Below are 15367 nucleotides of genomic sequence, written 5' to 3' on the forward strand. Positions count from 1 at the left end.
CAATATATTATGAGATATATATTTAGCTAATTTTGAATATCCATTATTGGAGACAGAGGCATTGGATCTCAGTTCCCCTTAAAATTACAGTAAAATGCCGAGATGGAAATGCCATCATATTTTCTTGAGGATGGTGACCCTGCTGTTCAGCTCTGGTTTGTAGAGGCCAAAGCCTAGGCAGACGGGCTGGGTGAATCTGGTGCTGAAACTGTGCAGAGGGAGCTAGGTGGATGAAGAACCTACTTCTGAAAAGGTGATGGAGCCAGAATCATAGTCCAGAGTAACTGCTAAATGGTTGCCAGACATTTTTGCGGAGAGGTGGGTTTTCTTTCGGTTATGCCAGGCAGCAAGTTTCCTGTCATGCTGCTGTGTCAGGCTTCAGGATATCTGAGTAAGATAACAGAAAATCATAATGCACAGAACATAATGGATTAAAATATAAAATGGGCCAGGCATCTGGTACGATATGACTAGAATAATAAACAAATTCTGTTTTTATATAATTTGATTTAACATTGTGAAACATTGTGTAATTTTTTTTTTTTACATTTTAATCATTAAATACTACCACTAGTAGTACTACTAATAATATTTATTATTATTAAAATTGATTAAATATGACAACTATAATGTCATACTGCTTTCTAAATACTTTATACAAAAATCATTAGATTAATCACTTTTTTAATTTTATCGACACAAACACAAAAAAGACACCACATCCATTTAACAGGAAGTAAACATTTTTCTGATTATATTTTATACATTTATATTCTGTTTTTCACAGTAAAAATGAGTCTTTATACATGAAAATATATGGGTGCATTTATATTTTAAGAAGTCGTTTGCAGAGAGATCATCATATTTGGTATTAAAAAAGTTTGTGTATTAGGTTAACAATCTATCTTGTTGCAGCCAAAGGCTGTGCCCTCTTTTGATTTCCTACCATTGCTGTATAGGGATATAGCTGTAGTTCACTGCTATATCCCAGAATCCCTCCACCTCCAGCTCCCAGTAATGGGTTCCTGAAGAAAATATCTGACAGGAGACCACCTGAGACCAGTGGTCAAACTTTTTGACCCTCATCACTGTCCGTAAGTCTTCAGAGATGTTTGGGAGAGGATAGGCTGAGTTTTTGTCCAAGGTTAATAGGCTGCTTACTAAATAACAAAGAGAAACAGCCATTAGAAATGTAGCCACTAGATGGCACTATTAAACAAGGCAAATGACAAAAAATTGAAAATATTGATTCAGTTCATGCTTAGATTAGCTGAGAATTAAGAATTTTTATTACTTAAAAAAATCTAATTGTGGGATCGGGGCCCATCATGGACTGTATTAATATTAATATGCCTACTTACAGAGATCTCTCTTGAGCTTAATTAGGCAGTGCAGGGTCTCAGCTATGAATTCTCTGTATTTATTTTCCACATTCTCTAAAACACATTTCTTATCCATGCTGGGCTAAGGTGGTGTGAACAGAGGTGTGTTGAGATCTGCCATCATCCTACAAAGAAGAATAGAGCAACTAATACAGTAAAAGATACATACCACTGCACTCACAAATAACAAGATTTTGCTATGACACTCACTAAAACAATCACGGTTTATCTAAAGACTTACTGTGAACCCTCTGTTTGGAATACCTGTGAAAAAATCTCTTTTAATCTAAATGACATGTGTAAAGTTCCTTAATAAAACTGCATGTTTTGTACAGTCAGAGAAAAAATTCAATAACAAAGACTTGGCTGCATTAAAAAGGCTAATAAGGCCATAAATCTAGTCAATTACATCTTGTATTATGTTGTTTTTGGTCATGATTTTGGTTTTGGTCTTGCAATGCTATTTCTAGCATGTCATGTTGCAACAGCTATTATCTAATCAAATGAACACAAAAAAAAATATGCCTTAACTGTATTATTGTAGACATTTGAATTTAAACACACACAAACAATGTAAAATAAAAAATGCATAGGCCTACATTTGATAAAAGCTTGATATGCCATATTTTACTAGAATGTATTTATTTAAATTGAATGTATTTATAGAAGATATACTTTATTTAAAAAGAATGTATTTATAAAAATATAAAATAAAATATCAGCTTTTTATCAGAATCTGGTGAATGAGGCTTGATATGCATTTAATCTAGAAAACTTTAAAGTATATCCTCATACCCAGATGAGCAGGAAGGGGTCGCTCTCATCCAGCAGGGAGCCAAATAAGTGGTGGATGCTCTCAGTTTGGTTCAGATCTTCTCTTTCTCTGCTGCACTCTTCCTGCACCCTCTCCATGACCTGCTGTCTCTCCAGCTCCGTGATTTTTATCACGGCTGACACCAGTCTGCCCACCTGAGCCTGCAGGGCTGAACCCATCTGTAACACCTGGGAGACATCACTCACAGAATAGTCCTCCTGAAACACACACACACACACACACACACACACACACACACACACACACACACACACAATATGTAATGCGTGCATGTTGTGTTCATTTATGAGAACCTGTAGTCCTTATATCTCAGGTTAGGATATTTACTTTTATTTAGATTAAATAGGGGATGCATAGAGGTTTAAACTTACTATGATGCTGCGACAAGCTTTCTGATGTTCTTGAAGTATCTTTTCACCTTGTTTTATTTTCTCTTCTGCTTTCTCAAACAGGCTCTGTAATTGGACCTATACACATTACAGAAAAGCTTTTTAAATTTGAACCATGGGCTTACAGAATGCTTTATTATCTTTTACCATGTTTTACACTGTTCAGTCTTTACTTTGAGTTACAAAAATTAATTCTGGGTTTTCAGGTTAGGTGTCACTGTATATCCATCTTACTTTTTCATGTGGTTTAAGTTATTTCCTGTGAATGTGTGAGACTTCTGATTCATTAGCCGCTGTAGGTACATAAAGTGCAGTAAATGTTAAAATTGTGGTACAAACAAGTGAATAGAATAACTTGGTTACTTGTCACTAAAGACTTTTTCTTCTTATCACCATGAGAAGGAATACCTTTTAACCCATGCTTCTTTTAAGAATTCAAAATACAAGACTGAGGGGCCATTCACACAGAAGTTTACACAGTTCTTGCATTCGCATTGTGCAACTTTTCCATTGGTGCTCTTTGTAAATGCTCCACATAAGAGGACAATAAACCAAGCTCAGTGTGAACAGTCCTAAAAAATAATTAAATCCCACAACACGACTCTCTCTTAAATAACAATAGATATTATGACTTACTTTGTATTCCTCCTCCACTTTTCTTACCCCTTTGACCTGGTGTTGAGCATGCTGTCCTTCCAAAATGCAATCTGGGCAGACATATTCCCTATCATCCATGCAGTAATACCGGAATATCTCCAGATGGGCAGGGCACATGCAGCAGGATACATCCATCAGTGGCTCCACCAACAGATGAGTGCTGTACACAGGACGCTGCAGATGTGGCTGCAGATGCTGCTCACACAGGGAGATCTCACATCACAGGCAGGTCTTCACTGCAGCTTGGGCCGCATTACCCTCGTCTTCCGGACAGCAGACACATACCACTACCCTCTGCTCCTCCAGGCACTGTGGGCATACAAATCTTCGCTTGCCACAGACGTTACTCTGGCTCCAGGCCTCTTGCGCACATGCCAAGCAAAGCTGTGGCCACAGAGAAAGGGTTGAGATCGACTAAAAAGGTCACGGCACATGGGGCATGTGTGCTCTTCCTCCATGGAGCCCACAGATGCTGCAGATTTATTTTAAACAAGTAAACAATTTTAATATAATATTCTAACATTTTGCAATATTTTACCAAAACAGTTTGCATATCACACAACTACACTGACTCAGTAACATAAGTTTGGGGTGATGCGTTCCTAAGCATTCCTATTAAGTTAATCTGTCTCCTAATAACCTATTTTTAGAAAGCTGTTCCATTTGACTATACTGGATAAATGAGGTAATCTTCCATGAGTCTCTATTGGAGTCATTAAATTATTACATAAAAAGTGATGTTAATTAATTAATTTATTTATTTGGAAAGTTAAAATGCGTTTTTTTGAAGTATCTGACCAGCACCCTTGTTACATTAACCCATCCAATGTCATGAGTTTGGGATGAAAGGAGCAATTGGGAAACGTTTCTGTCATTATTTTTGCAATTCTGTTTGGCAACACTGATTGCACAGAATTGATAATTAAATTTATAACAAATTTGCCCTAACTGGTCCTGTAAGTTTTCCTTGCAAACAATAACAGACCCAAGCAACTGGGAAAATCAAGAGATCAACTTCTCACTGGCTTCTTGATCTGAGTGTAGTTTGTTACAATTACAGGGTTGGGACTGGGATGTGTAACTTATATAAAACTGAAAAGGCTTACCTTTTTTGACCTGCAGCCTTGTGTGAAGGATGATTTCCTACAGAAGCACAACCCAAATGTACATGTAAGTGTATATGTGTGTGTGTGTGTGTGTGAGCAGCTGGGGGCAGCTGGCTTATCCTGCAATATCTTCTTAAAGCTGAAAAACCAGTTTATCAAGTTCAGAGAAACATTTAGTACATTCGCAAAAACAGACAGAAAATGCTTGAAGATTTTTATAAAATAGAGACACCAGACAAAGACTGAGAACTAATAAACAGGACACTGGGAGTGAGAAGAAAGGAGAGAAAGTAAGAAGATATTAAAGCAAACCTCAAGAACTTTAAAGTGACAGTCTGTGAAAATGATTTACTTGCACAACTAAGTTTTGTTTTAAATTGTAAATATGGTTTTTACTTTTGTAAATCACCTCAACCTTAGGCCAGTTTCATTCATATTGTTTGTGTAATAATCACAAGTCACACAAATTTATATTCTGATAATGTACCTAGCTAGTGTATGTGAATGTGTACAATTGCTCCAGTGGAGTGCTGGAGATTTATATTTGTTCTTTTATAATTCTTATTCAAACAAAGCCAGAAACAAAAATGTGTTTACGTGTATTCTGCAAAACCTACAAACTTATTTACTTGCCTGTCATGATCTTTGTTTCTTCATTTATTATGTTTCACATTGTTAAGTAGGTTTTGTGCAATATATTTGTGAATTAAAAACATTTTATATGTTCGAATATTAATCCCATTCCATTCATGTATATATCTTTTTCTGGTGTAATTCATTAAAATACCTGCTATGAATAAAAACATACCTTGAGTGTGTTTTTCTGTGTATATATTTTGGGTACAAACAAACCTTCAGATAACCAGGCTGGACAATTTCTGCAACTCTCATTATTTTTAAAGGAAATATCCATGAGACCGATGAACCAGAACAGTAAGACAAAGACAGATGTATTACATGCACAAGAACAAACAGGAAATGACTCTTGAGTCCTTTACGTTTATTTAAACTGTTTTCTAATACAGCAATGGCATTGTGTAATGCTTCAATGTATGACAAATACATTTTTGCTTACTGATTCCCTTTAACAAATCTCTATAAAAAGCCAGTGTGCATTCCTTGTTTATGAAATTAAGTAAAAGTGAAAGTTCCTAACACAGTTCACTTGAGAAAACAGGCTAAATAAATCATTTGGTGTTTTTTTTTTCAACTAAAGCACTTAACTAACTTTCAGTTCCAAAGGTGACAAAGTTTATAACTCTATACCGTTGTCTTTTCTCCCTCAGTAATGACGAGGAGGTTTACTTTAATAAGTACAGAAACAGATGAAAAAAAAACACTTGAAATGTTTGCCATATGCTAAAAAGTTAAGGTGAAAGATTGTTTGTGACACATCCTTGTATAAAACTGTTAAAAAAAAAAAAAAAAAAAAAAAAATCCAAGGGGTGGAGCTATAGCTGTGTTTCCAGGAAGCTGAAACCAGTTCAAGTTAATCTGTACCGACACATTTATTAGTACGTGCACAGAACCGACAAAAAATGTTTAAAGGTTAATCAATTTTATTTAAAAAACAAATAAAGATTTGACAACACAAAACGGAGAAAAAGGAGATTGAGAGTGAGGAAAAAAGTAAAGAGAGAAAGAAGACACTGACGCGAACATCAAAAACTTCAAACTCCTAATCTGTGACGCAGAATGGAGGCTGGAGAGGACTCAGATTATCACGACAGTAAGTTCTTCTTATGTTGTACATAAATGTTGACAAATTTGACACAAACCCTGTATAATATATATACTTTCAGACAGTGGATGATCTGACACAATATTATTTAAAATGTCATATATTTTTGAACAATATATTCATAATGTCACTGTACATTATTGTTCAAAGGCTGAAAAATGTATGAACATTTCCCAGATTTTATTTCCAAGAAATACAAATGAATATTGTAAGGCCAAAACCTTTTACTTCACATTGATGACCGACATCTCTTTTACTAGAAAAACTAGAAGGTTTTAAAGTGAAAGTGAAAGTTGTGACATACTCAGAATTGGTGCTCTGCATTTAACCCATCCAAGTGCACACACACAGCAGTGAGAAGTGAACACACCGTGAACACACACACCCGGAGCAGTGGGCAGCTATATATCCAGCGGCCAGGGAGCAACTGGGAATTCAGTGCCTTGCTCAAGGGCACTTCTGCCATGGGTATTGAGGGTGGAAGAGAGCACTGTTCATTCACTCCCCACCCACCTACAACTCCTGCTAGCACCGAGACTCGAACCTGCGACCTTCGGGTTACAAGTCCAATTCTCTAACCATTAGGCCACAGCTGCCCCCTGTTTTTAAATTGCAAAGGAAACATTTCACAATGTCTTTAGATATTAAAGGTTAAGATAAATGTTTCTTTCTACAAGTTTATATTTTCTTAATGGTATGCTGGGAAATCTTGTTAACTCATGTAGGCATGTAGGAATGCCATCTGACCTGCCACCTGATAGCAATATCTAAACATCAATGCAAGGCAAAGTGCAGCATTAAATATGTCGTGTTGTCTTTATAGAGGCTTTTAAATAGAACAGTTTTAATTCAACAAATCACAAGCACATGAGAAATGCAAATCTACAAATTTGACTAAACACTAAATATGATGAAATATACTGATTGACCTTAATCAATGTTTGCTGTTAACTGCAAGTGATAATGACAGATTCCTTTATTTTCTCTTGCAGATTATACAGCTCTTCCAGAAATAAAGGCCATTATAATAGGTAGTAAAGCAGAGTACAAATGCACTGCAGCTAATACCATTCTTAGCCACACTGACTGGAAAGTGGGTAAAGAGATAGTCAAGAGTGAAATGAAGCAGACGACAATTCAGAACAGGTCTGTTACTTTGGTAATGACACCAGGATGGTGGAGGAGCTTCACGCTGGCAGAGAGTACAAAGTATATACAGATGGAGATTGTGCACAGCTTAAAACACTGTCCTGATCCACATGCCTTTCTTCTAGTCATCAGTCTACACAAACCATTCACAGACATGCACCTTAAAAGTGTGGTGGAGCACATGGAGATTTTTGGTGAGCAGATCTGGAACCACACCATCGTTCTGCTCATGTATGACAACACAGAGCAGAGAAATGCAGATAGCAAGCAACTAATTGAGAGAGCAGGGAAAGAGCTTGATATTGTAATAAAGAAATGTGGGAACAGAGTTCATGTTTTCAATTATACTGACAGCAGGGGGATAAATGTGGAAAAACTGTTTCATGAGATAGAGAGACTGGTAGCTGAGCATCAAGGACAGTGCTTTAAAATTGACAGCAAACTGCTTGAAGATATGGAGGAAAAGAGAAGCACTATGGAGAAACAAGCAAAGGAGAGAGAGAATGAAGTAAAAACAAAGATGCAAAGCTTGAAAAAATGTCTAACAGGTATAGTGCAACAAAAAATGTTCAACAGAAATTTACAATGAATACAAATGGAAATATACAGGCAATGTGAACCCAGTTGAATGTTATGGTTTATAAACTCTCTCTTTTTTCCTGGCAGAGAGAAGTTGTGGTTTTCCAGAATTAAGGATTGTCTTGATGGGTGGCAGATTTGTTGGGAAGACCTCAGTGATGAACACTATCCTGAAAATCAAACAAGAGTTTAGCAACTCTAAAAAGTGTGTGATGAGAGAGGGAGAGGTTGACAAGAGAAAAGTCATTTTAATCGACACACCTGGATGGTGGCCGTACGCATCTGTAAAGGAAACATCAGAGTCAGTCAAGCAGGAGATCATGTCAAGTGTTACTATGTGTTCACCAGGACCTCATGCAGTTTTGCTGGTTCTGCAGTCTGATGTCGCCTTCACTGAAGCACAAAGGAGGTCTGTCAAGGAGCACATGGAGCTCCTGGGTCAAAATGTCTGGAAGTACTGTATAGTGGTGTTCACCAGAGGCGACTGGAGGGGGACTTCCACTATTGAAGAGCACATTGAGAGTGAAGGAGAAACTCTGCGGATGCTGATAAATAAATGTGGAAACAGGTATCACATTCTTAACAACATGCAGTGGGATGATGGGATACAGGTCAGAGAGTTGATGGAGAAAGTGGAGATGATGGCCAGAGGAAACACAGATCTCCTGACACCAGTGGAAGCAGCAATGGAGGAGACTGACAGTGGCTGGGGATCTAACTGGTCAGACCAAGACAAGTTAGAGAGAGGAAGCTTAAAGCTCGATCCACCTAACAGTAAGTAGCCTTACAAACTCCCTTAAAAACAATGATTTTATAATTGTCAGTCAATAAAACATGTTTATACAAAGTTTTATTAATTATCACATTTCTCCCTATAGTGCATGATGACAAAGTCAAAAAATGGCTTGAAAACATAGAAATTGTGTCTAACTACAGGACCTCATCAGACTTTTCACAAGACATTTTAGAGGATGAATCAAGATAACAGATGGTGAAAAAATAAGAAAAATTGCAAATATCTGTAAGGAAACACTTTAAAATTTTCAAAAAACACTCACTTTCAAATTTATTTTCTATGCTCATCATAATAATATTGGCAGCATTATTTTTCCTTTCTTTATTATTATTTCTACTTGTACTTTATGTCCTTTATTTTTGAGTATATGTGTGTAACTATTTGAATGATCTCAACCAATCTTCTATAATATCTACATTCTTCACCATTTGAATTACCAAAGGTGTATTATATATTTTTATTCATTTATTCTTTTGTCTCTCTCTCTCTCTCTCTTCTCTGCATTAACCAAACCCACTGGAAATATTTCTAAGCAATCAATGTCATTACAAATGTGTCTATTATATTTGTATATGTTTCAAATGAATTTTACTACTACTATTATTATACTAACTATTATTATATTATTTTCAGTTTTTTCTCCTTCTATCTATCCGTCCATTTGTATTTTTGTTCTTGTTGTTTGTTTTGTTACCTTCTATTATGTCTGCTGCCATATTTTTACTTCTGTTGTCTTCTATCATATTCACAGGGCAGATGGAAAGTGGTGACCCGTTTCTCACCAGAGTCCACTCCACAAAGGCGGCGAATTCCTCCCGAGAACCATCTTCGGACTACGGCGCTCTGCACGCAGTGTTGAGGCTGGCGTTATAGAATACGCAGAGCACGTCGTCTGGGTAGGTGGTAAGATTGGTTAGCAACAGGAACTGCCTTGTATGGTCCTCGAGAGAACGTCCTTCCTGCTCCAGCAGGAGGAGGAGGAATTCAGGGCGAAGGAGGGGATCCTTACACACAACAGAAAGAAAAAAGAATGAGAAAAACCAGAAAACAAACGGAGGGTAGACAAACGGAATAAACTGTTTTTTTTAGGTCGGGTCTTCTGTCCTGCTACGCTGCCAGAAGGAACACGGAGTCGAGAATAATCAAGAGAGAGTATTTATTAATCCAACACAGGGGTAAATCCAACATGGCAACAGGAGGAAGCCACACGTATGTTTGTGTACTGTATATGAGACTTTATGTATTTGCTCCAATAATGGAGTGCTGTAGATAAGTTTTATTTGTTCTTTTTTTTTTAATTAAATACATTTGGAAAACATAAATGTTGTTGTTTGACTCTATTCTGTAAAATCCACAAACTTATTTAATTCCATTTTGTCTGTCATCACTATTGTTTCTATATCAATCATCAGTCACATTGTAAAAGACGATCTGTGTTATAAATTATACATGCAAATGCTGGGTACAACATAGACCTCAGATATCACCACTAAGGCTGGACATTTTTTGAAACTCATCATAAAGGAAATATGCATGAGAGTAATGAACCAGAACAGTAAGACAATCTGTACAAAGTATATGGTGAATGTGTATCATAAGGTTGATGAAGTGATGTAAATGTACCCAGAAAAACATAAAGGAATGTTAACTTGTTATATCAAACTTTCTTATAAAATTAATTGTGAATGATGAAGCAGCAGAAATGTGAATGGATTCCACTACAAACCACTTCAGCGCTGCATAATTTATAGGTGTCATATGTAAATTTTAGAATAAGTAGCCTACATTACAAAAAGTCACCAACTGACAGACTTTTAAACTACATTACTTATATACAGCACATTAACTAAAGTGAGAATTACATACGTCCAGAGGTGTAAACCTTAAAACTATCCTTAAGTAAAAGTACAGATACTGTACAGTAAAAATTACTCCACTACATGTTACAAGTCAGTGTACAAGTGAGTAAAAGTCTTAGAGTATCTGATTTTTACAGTTAATATTTTACTCATACCTGATCAAACACAACTGAACCAACTAATTAGGATCTGAAGGAGCACTTGATTATTACAGACAGGTGTGTTTGATCAGAGTTGGAACTGAACTCTGCAGGAAGGTAGATCTCCAGGAACAGGGTTGGGCATCCCTGAACTAAAGAAACACTAGGGCTATATATACACAGGGGGCTAACAAGCTTAAGATAGATGTTAACTGATAGATTGATTTATCATCTGGAAAAAATGAACTGGTTTTCTTCTTATCAAAGTGGGTTCAGGTGTGGTAGAGGGACTATGGATTCAGTAGTATTATTAGAAGATGAAATAAGAAAGGCATTTTATAAATAAGGAAAGTGTCATTGCTGTTTTCTTTGATATAGAAAAAGCCTATGACATGTTGTGGAAAGAGGGATTACTAATAAAGTTACAGAAGATGAGTATAAAAGGAAGAATGTACAATTGGATTAAAGAGTTTTTAATTGGAAGAAGTATTAGAGTAAAGATCGGTGGAGCTATATCTTCAAGTGGAATAATTGATAATGGTACACCTCAGGGCAGTGTAATAAGTCCACTTTTATTTATTATCATGATTAATGATGTTTTTTTCAAGGATTGATAGAAGTATGGGGAAATCATTGTTTGCTGATGATGGGGCTATCTGGTTTAGAGGAAAGAATATAGAGTATAACCTAAAGAAAATGCAATATGTGCTAAATGAAGTAGAAAAGTGGTCAGGGGAAATGGTTTTAAGTTTTCAGTGGAAAAGACAAAAGTAATAGTTTTTACTAAAATGAGGAGGAATATGGATGTTAAGTTAAAATTATATAAAAAAGAATTAGAGCGTGTAAGAACAGTAAGATTTCTAGGAGTTTGGTTTGATAATAGATTAAATTGGAGAGCGCATATTGAAAAAATGGTGGGAAGATGTAAGCGAGTTGTGAATGTAATGAGATGTATTTCAGGTCAGGAATGGGGAGCAGATAGATTGGCTTTAAAAACTATATATATATCTATGATAAGATCTATAATGGATTATGGTTGTATGGTATATGGTTCTGCAAATAAATCTCATTTGATTAAAATAGAAAGAATTCAATCTCAAGCACTAAGAATTTGCTGCGGAGCATATTCTACTTCTCCAGTTTCGGCTCTTCAGGTAGAGATGGGTGAAATGCCTTTGCAGATAAGAAGACAGCAATTAATGGCATCTTACTGGGCAAATTTGAAAGGACAGAGAGAGGATCATCCAACAAGAAAAGTATTGAGTCCTAGTTGGGAACACGAGAAGAGAAAGTGTAATAGTTTTGGTTGGAGTGTGGGGAAATTAGTTAGAGATATGAGATTGGAGGAGGTTGGATGTGCTCCAATAATTCCTTTATCTCCAGTACCATTATGGGTTATGCCCCAACCAGAAGTAGATTTAAGTTTATTAGAAAAAAGACAAAAGGAAGGTTCATATGAAACAGAAGTATATAATGTAAGGGAATATATTGGGTCAAGATATGGGGAATATATGCACATTTTTACAGATGCATCAAAAGATTCAAAAACTGATCATGTGGGTTCTGCATTCATTATTCCAAAGGTTAAAGTGTATAAAAATAAAAGGATAACAGATTGTTTATCGGTGTATACTGGAGAGATGTATGCAATAATTATGGCAATAAGGTGGATTAGGGAAGTTAAAATAGCCAAGGCAGTAATATGTTCAGATTGTAGTTCAGCTCTAATAAGTTTGAAGGAGATGAAATCAGAAACAAGACAGGATATGGTAATAGAGATAATTCAAGAATTACATTCAATCAAACAAGCTAGTTTAGAGGTACAGTTTTTGTGGGTTCCAGCTCATATTGGGTTGAGAGGTAATGAGGAGGCTGATGCATTATAGCAAAAAAGGCAATAGAACGAGAAATAGTAGATATACAGATTTTATATAGTAGGTCAGAAATTAAGTCAATTATTAAAAGGAATATTCTGAAAATATGGCAGCAATATTGGGATAATGAAATAAAAGGTAGACATATGCATCAAATACAGTCAATAGTGGGTAAAGGAAGAATAACAGGTAGGAGTAGATATGAGGAGAATATGATTACAAGATTAAGATTGGGGCATACAAGATTGAATAGTACGTTGCATTTAATAGGTAAGAATCCAACAGGTTTATGTGAGGCATGTGAAGGTTAGTGAAACAGTTGAGCATGTAGTAATGCACTGCAGGAGATATAAGGTAGAAAGGAAAGAGTTGAAGAAGGAATTGAATAATATAGGAGTTAAGTTTACAATTAAAAATGTATTAAAGTCAGATAGGAGTATAATAAATTTAATGGTAGAATATATGGGAAATACTGGGTTAAATAAGCGAATTTAAATGAGGAAGGGTTTAATTAAGGTTTGTTTTTTTTTTTTTTTTGTTTTTCCTTCTCTGTCATGGGGGCTGAGAGTGGACGGAGGAGCTGAACACGCAGCGCCGGATGAAACTCTATGAAGCCTCGGTGCGGGTAAATAAGGAGAATTTATGTTGGTTGAAAGGTTATAGAATAGGAAGTGTCTATGGTCCATTTCAAAAAAGGTGGCGGTAATGCACATATTTGTCTGCGATCCGCCGTTAAAAAGCAAGAAGAAGAAGAAGAAGCTTAAGATAGCAAAACACACTTGGGGAGACTAATCAAGGGGAACCACTGAACAAACAGACTACAAACTGTGTGTGTGTATGTGTATATATGTATGTATGTGTGTGTGTGTGTGTGTATATATATATTATGAGATGTTCACGTTAGATTGAGAGTTTATATGTTTATATGTATGTATGTGTGTGTATATATATGTGTGTGTGTGTGTGTGTGTGTGTGTGTGTGTGTGTGCATGTGTTATATAGTAGATATGTTTTATATATGTTGAGGCCTTCTCAATGTTTCTTAATTTTTTAGGGTGAATGATTTAGATTTAACAGTGGCATGCTAATGAGTGAAATCAGATGTTTTAATTAGTAGGACATCTAAAATTCCTTGGAGGTGGGTTCACAGGCCTGGAGTTGAGAAACCCTCTAACAAATGGTCCGATTTTAAAAACACTATTGCATGCCTCAAAACCTAGCCTAAAACCAATGTAAATTACATATTTTCTGTTGTCTGTCCGACCCTTTAGGTGCTTTGTTGGTATTAATCCAGAGAGAGAAACAAAGAAGTTGAAAGGATCGAAAATAAAAGGCAAATGGTGCAGAAGAAACAGGTTGAAGTGAACCCACGTTGCCATTCTTCTTGGCAAAGTGAAGGATTTTCAGTGGAATTTCTGAAATGTAAGTAGGCCTACACACACACAGAGCACCCCATGATCTCTTTTTTCATGTAATTATTTTCTGTCTTTATCTGATTGTACCTGTCATCCCATTTTCTGTCTCTAACTGTATCTATCATCCCTCTATCTGTTTCTTACTGTATTATTATGTTTTGTAATATCTAATATATTGTCCTCTTTGTTCTTTTTAATATTTCTAGCCACTCTTTGCATCCTGGGATGGAACAGCATCTGGAGCTGAACTCCTCTCCTTTTTTTGATCCAAAGTTTTGTTGGACTCACTTGGGCCCTTGTTGTTTGGGCATGTTGGACTGTTCATGATGTGGTGAAAATTAATCAGCGTTTGTGGTTTTTAGAACTGTTTAATTATGACCATATTGGTTAACTAGTGGTTTTGAAGTTGTGCATGGTAATATGTGTTTCAAGTAATTTAATATTATTAAATTTCATGTCCAATTTATTTTGGAATTCAAAGTATTACTAAATATACAGATTTATGACATTTCTTTCATGCATATTTTATATATTACATATTAAATAAATTTTGAACTGTTTAAGAAGTGTCAATTTTTTTTTTGTTTTTTTTGTTTTGTGAAATAACAGGTGAATTAATGAATGCATTATACAACACTTTATGCAGTTAAATGTTGTTTAAAGCTTATGCAGTTAATGAATAGTTTAAATTAAAAATTCACCTAGTCATTTATATTCATTAGTATTACAGCATACACACATAAAAGTAGTTTACTGTAAAAATACAGCAATTAAAAAATAGTTATTTACTGTAATCTGGAAATACAGGGACATGCTTTAAATTAAATTACAGCAACACTGCTGTAAATTTTACAGTAACCGGCTGGCAACCCTGCTGCCAGTATTTTACAGTAAAATTTACAGTTAATTTTTGCAGCAAAGAGTTGATTTGTGAAGAGAGCAATCACGTTAATTTTCTAAACCCAAAATAAAACTAAGCACCTCACAATTGCAAAAACAACAACAACCACAACAACATCATTTAAAAAGATCTCTTCAGTATAACGGATAGATAAGTACAATTAAAAAGTCAAAGTCTTCTTGCTCTGGATGTGCTGGTTTCAGCCTTATTGCCGTCTGCAGGCATGTTCTCATCTCATATATAAAACACCTGTGATTCACAACTACTTGATAAGGAACTCACAATCATGTAAAGTAACCTTGTTGACAAGTTTGGGTGAGTAAGGGCAAAACTCAAAAGATATTGTACCTTCAGTGCCCTGTAGTAGGCAGTATCACACCTTTTATTCTGTCCTGCTCCACACGCCTTCCTTCTAGTCATCAATCTACACGAATCATTTACAGACATGCACCTAAACAGTGTGCTGGAACACATGTAGATTCTTGGTGAGCAGATCTGGAAGCACACCATTGTTCTGCTCATGTATGACAACACAGAGCTGAGA

The 15367-nt window shown here is 35.8% G+C and overlaps 1 protein-coding gene and 2 long non-coding RNA genes across 3 annotated transcripts; 2 read left to right on the plus strand and 1 right to left on the minus strand.

Moving 5' to 3' along the window:
- Window positions 1-799: 799 nt before the first annotated feature.
- LOC109111716 lies at window positions 800-4663 on the minus strand. The gene is made up of 4 exons (XR_006154039.1): window positions 2589-4663; window positions 2178-2414; window positions 1362-1507; window positions 800-1160 (listed from the first exon to the last, which is right to left on the minus strand). It is a non-coding gene; the product is annotated as an uncharacterized LOC109111716 (long non-coding RNA).
- A 1167-nt stretch (window positions 4664-5830) lies between these two features.
- On the plus strand, window positions 5831-8831 carry LOC109111714 (GTPase IMAP family member 8-like). Its single transcript, XM_042718679.1, has 4 exons — window positions 5831-6098; window positions 7103-7807; window positions 7926-8612; window positions 8717-8831. The coding sequence occupies exons 1-4, from the start codon at window positions 6065-6067 to the stop codon at window positions 8821-8823; spliced, it is 1533 nt and encodes a 510-aa protein (XP_042574613.1). The 5' UTR covers window positions 5831-6064; the 3' UTR covers window positions 8824-8831.
- Window positions 8832-13477: 4646 nt separating this feature from the next.
- LOC122136372 lies at window positions 13478-14480 on the plus strand. The gene is made up of 3 exons (XR_006154097.1): window positions 13478-13687; window positions 13779-13929; window positions 14129-14480. It is a non-coding gene; the product is annotated as an uncharacterized LOC122136372 (long non-coding RNA).
- Window positions 14481-15367: the final 887 nt, after the last annotated feature.

Source organism: Cyprinus carpio, chromosome B2, assembly GCF_018340385.1.
Source record: "Cyprinus carpio isolate SPL01 chromosome B2, ASM1834038v1, whole genome shotgun sequence".
NCBI lineage: Eukaryota > Metazoa > Chordata > Actinopteri > Cypriniformes > Cyprinidae > Cyprinus > Cyprinus carpio.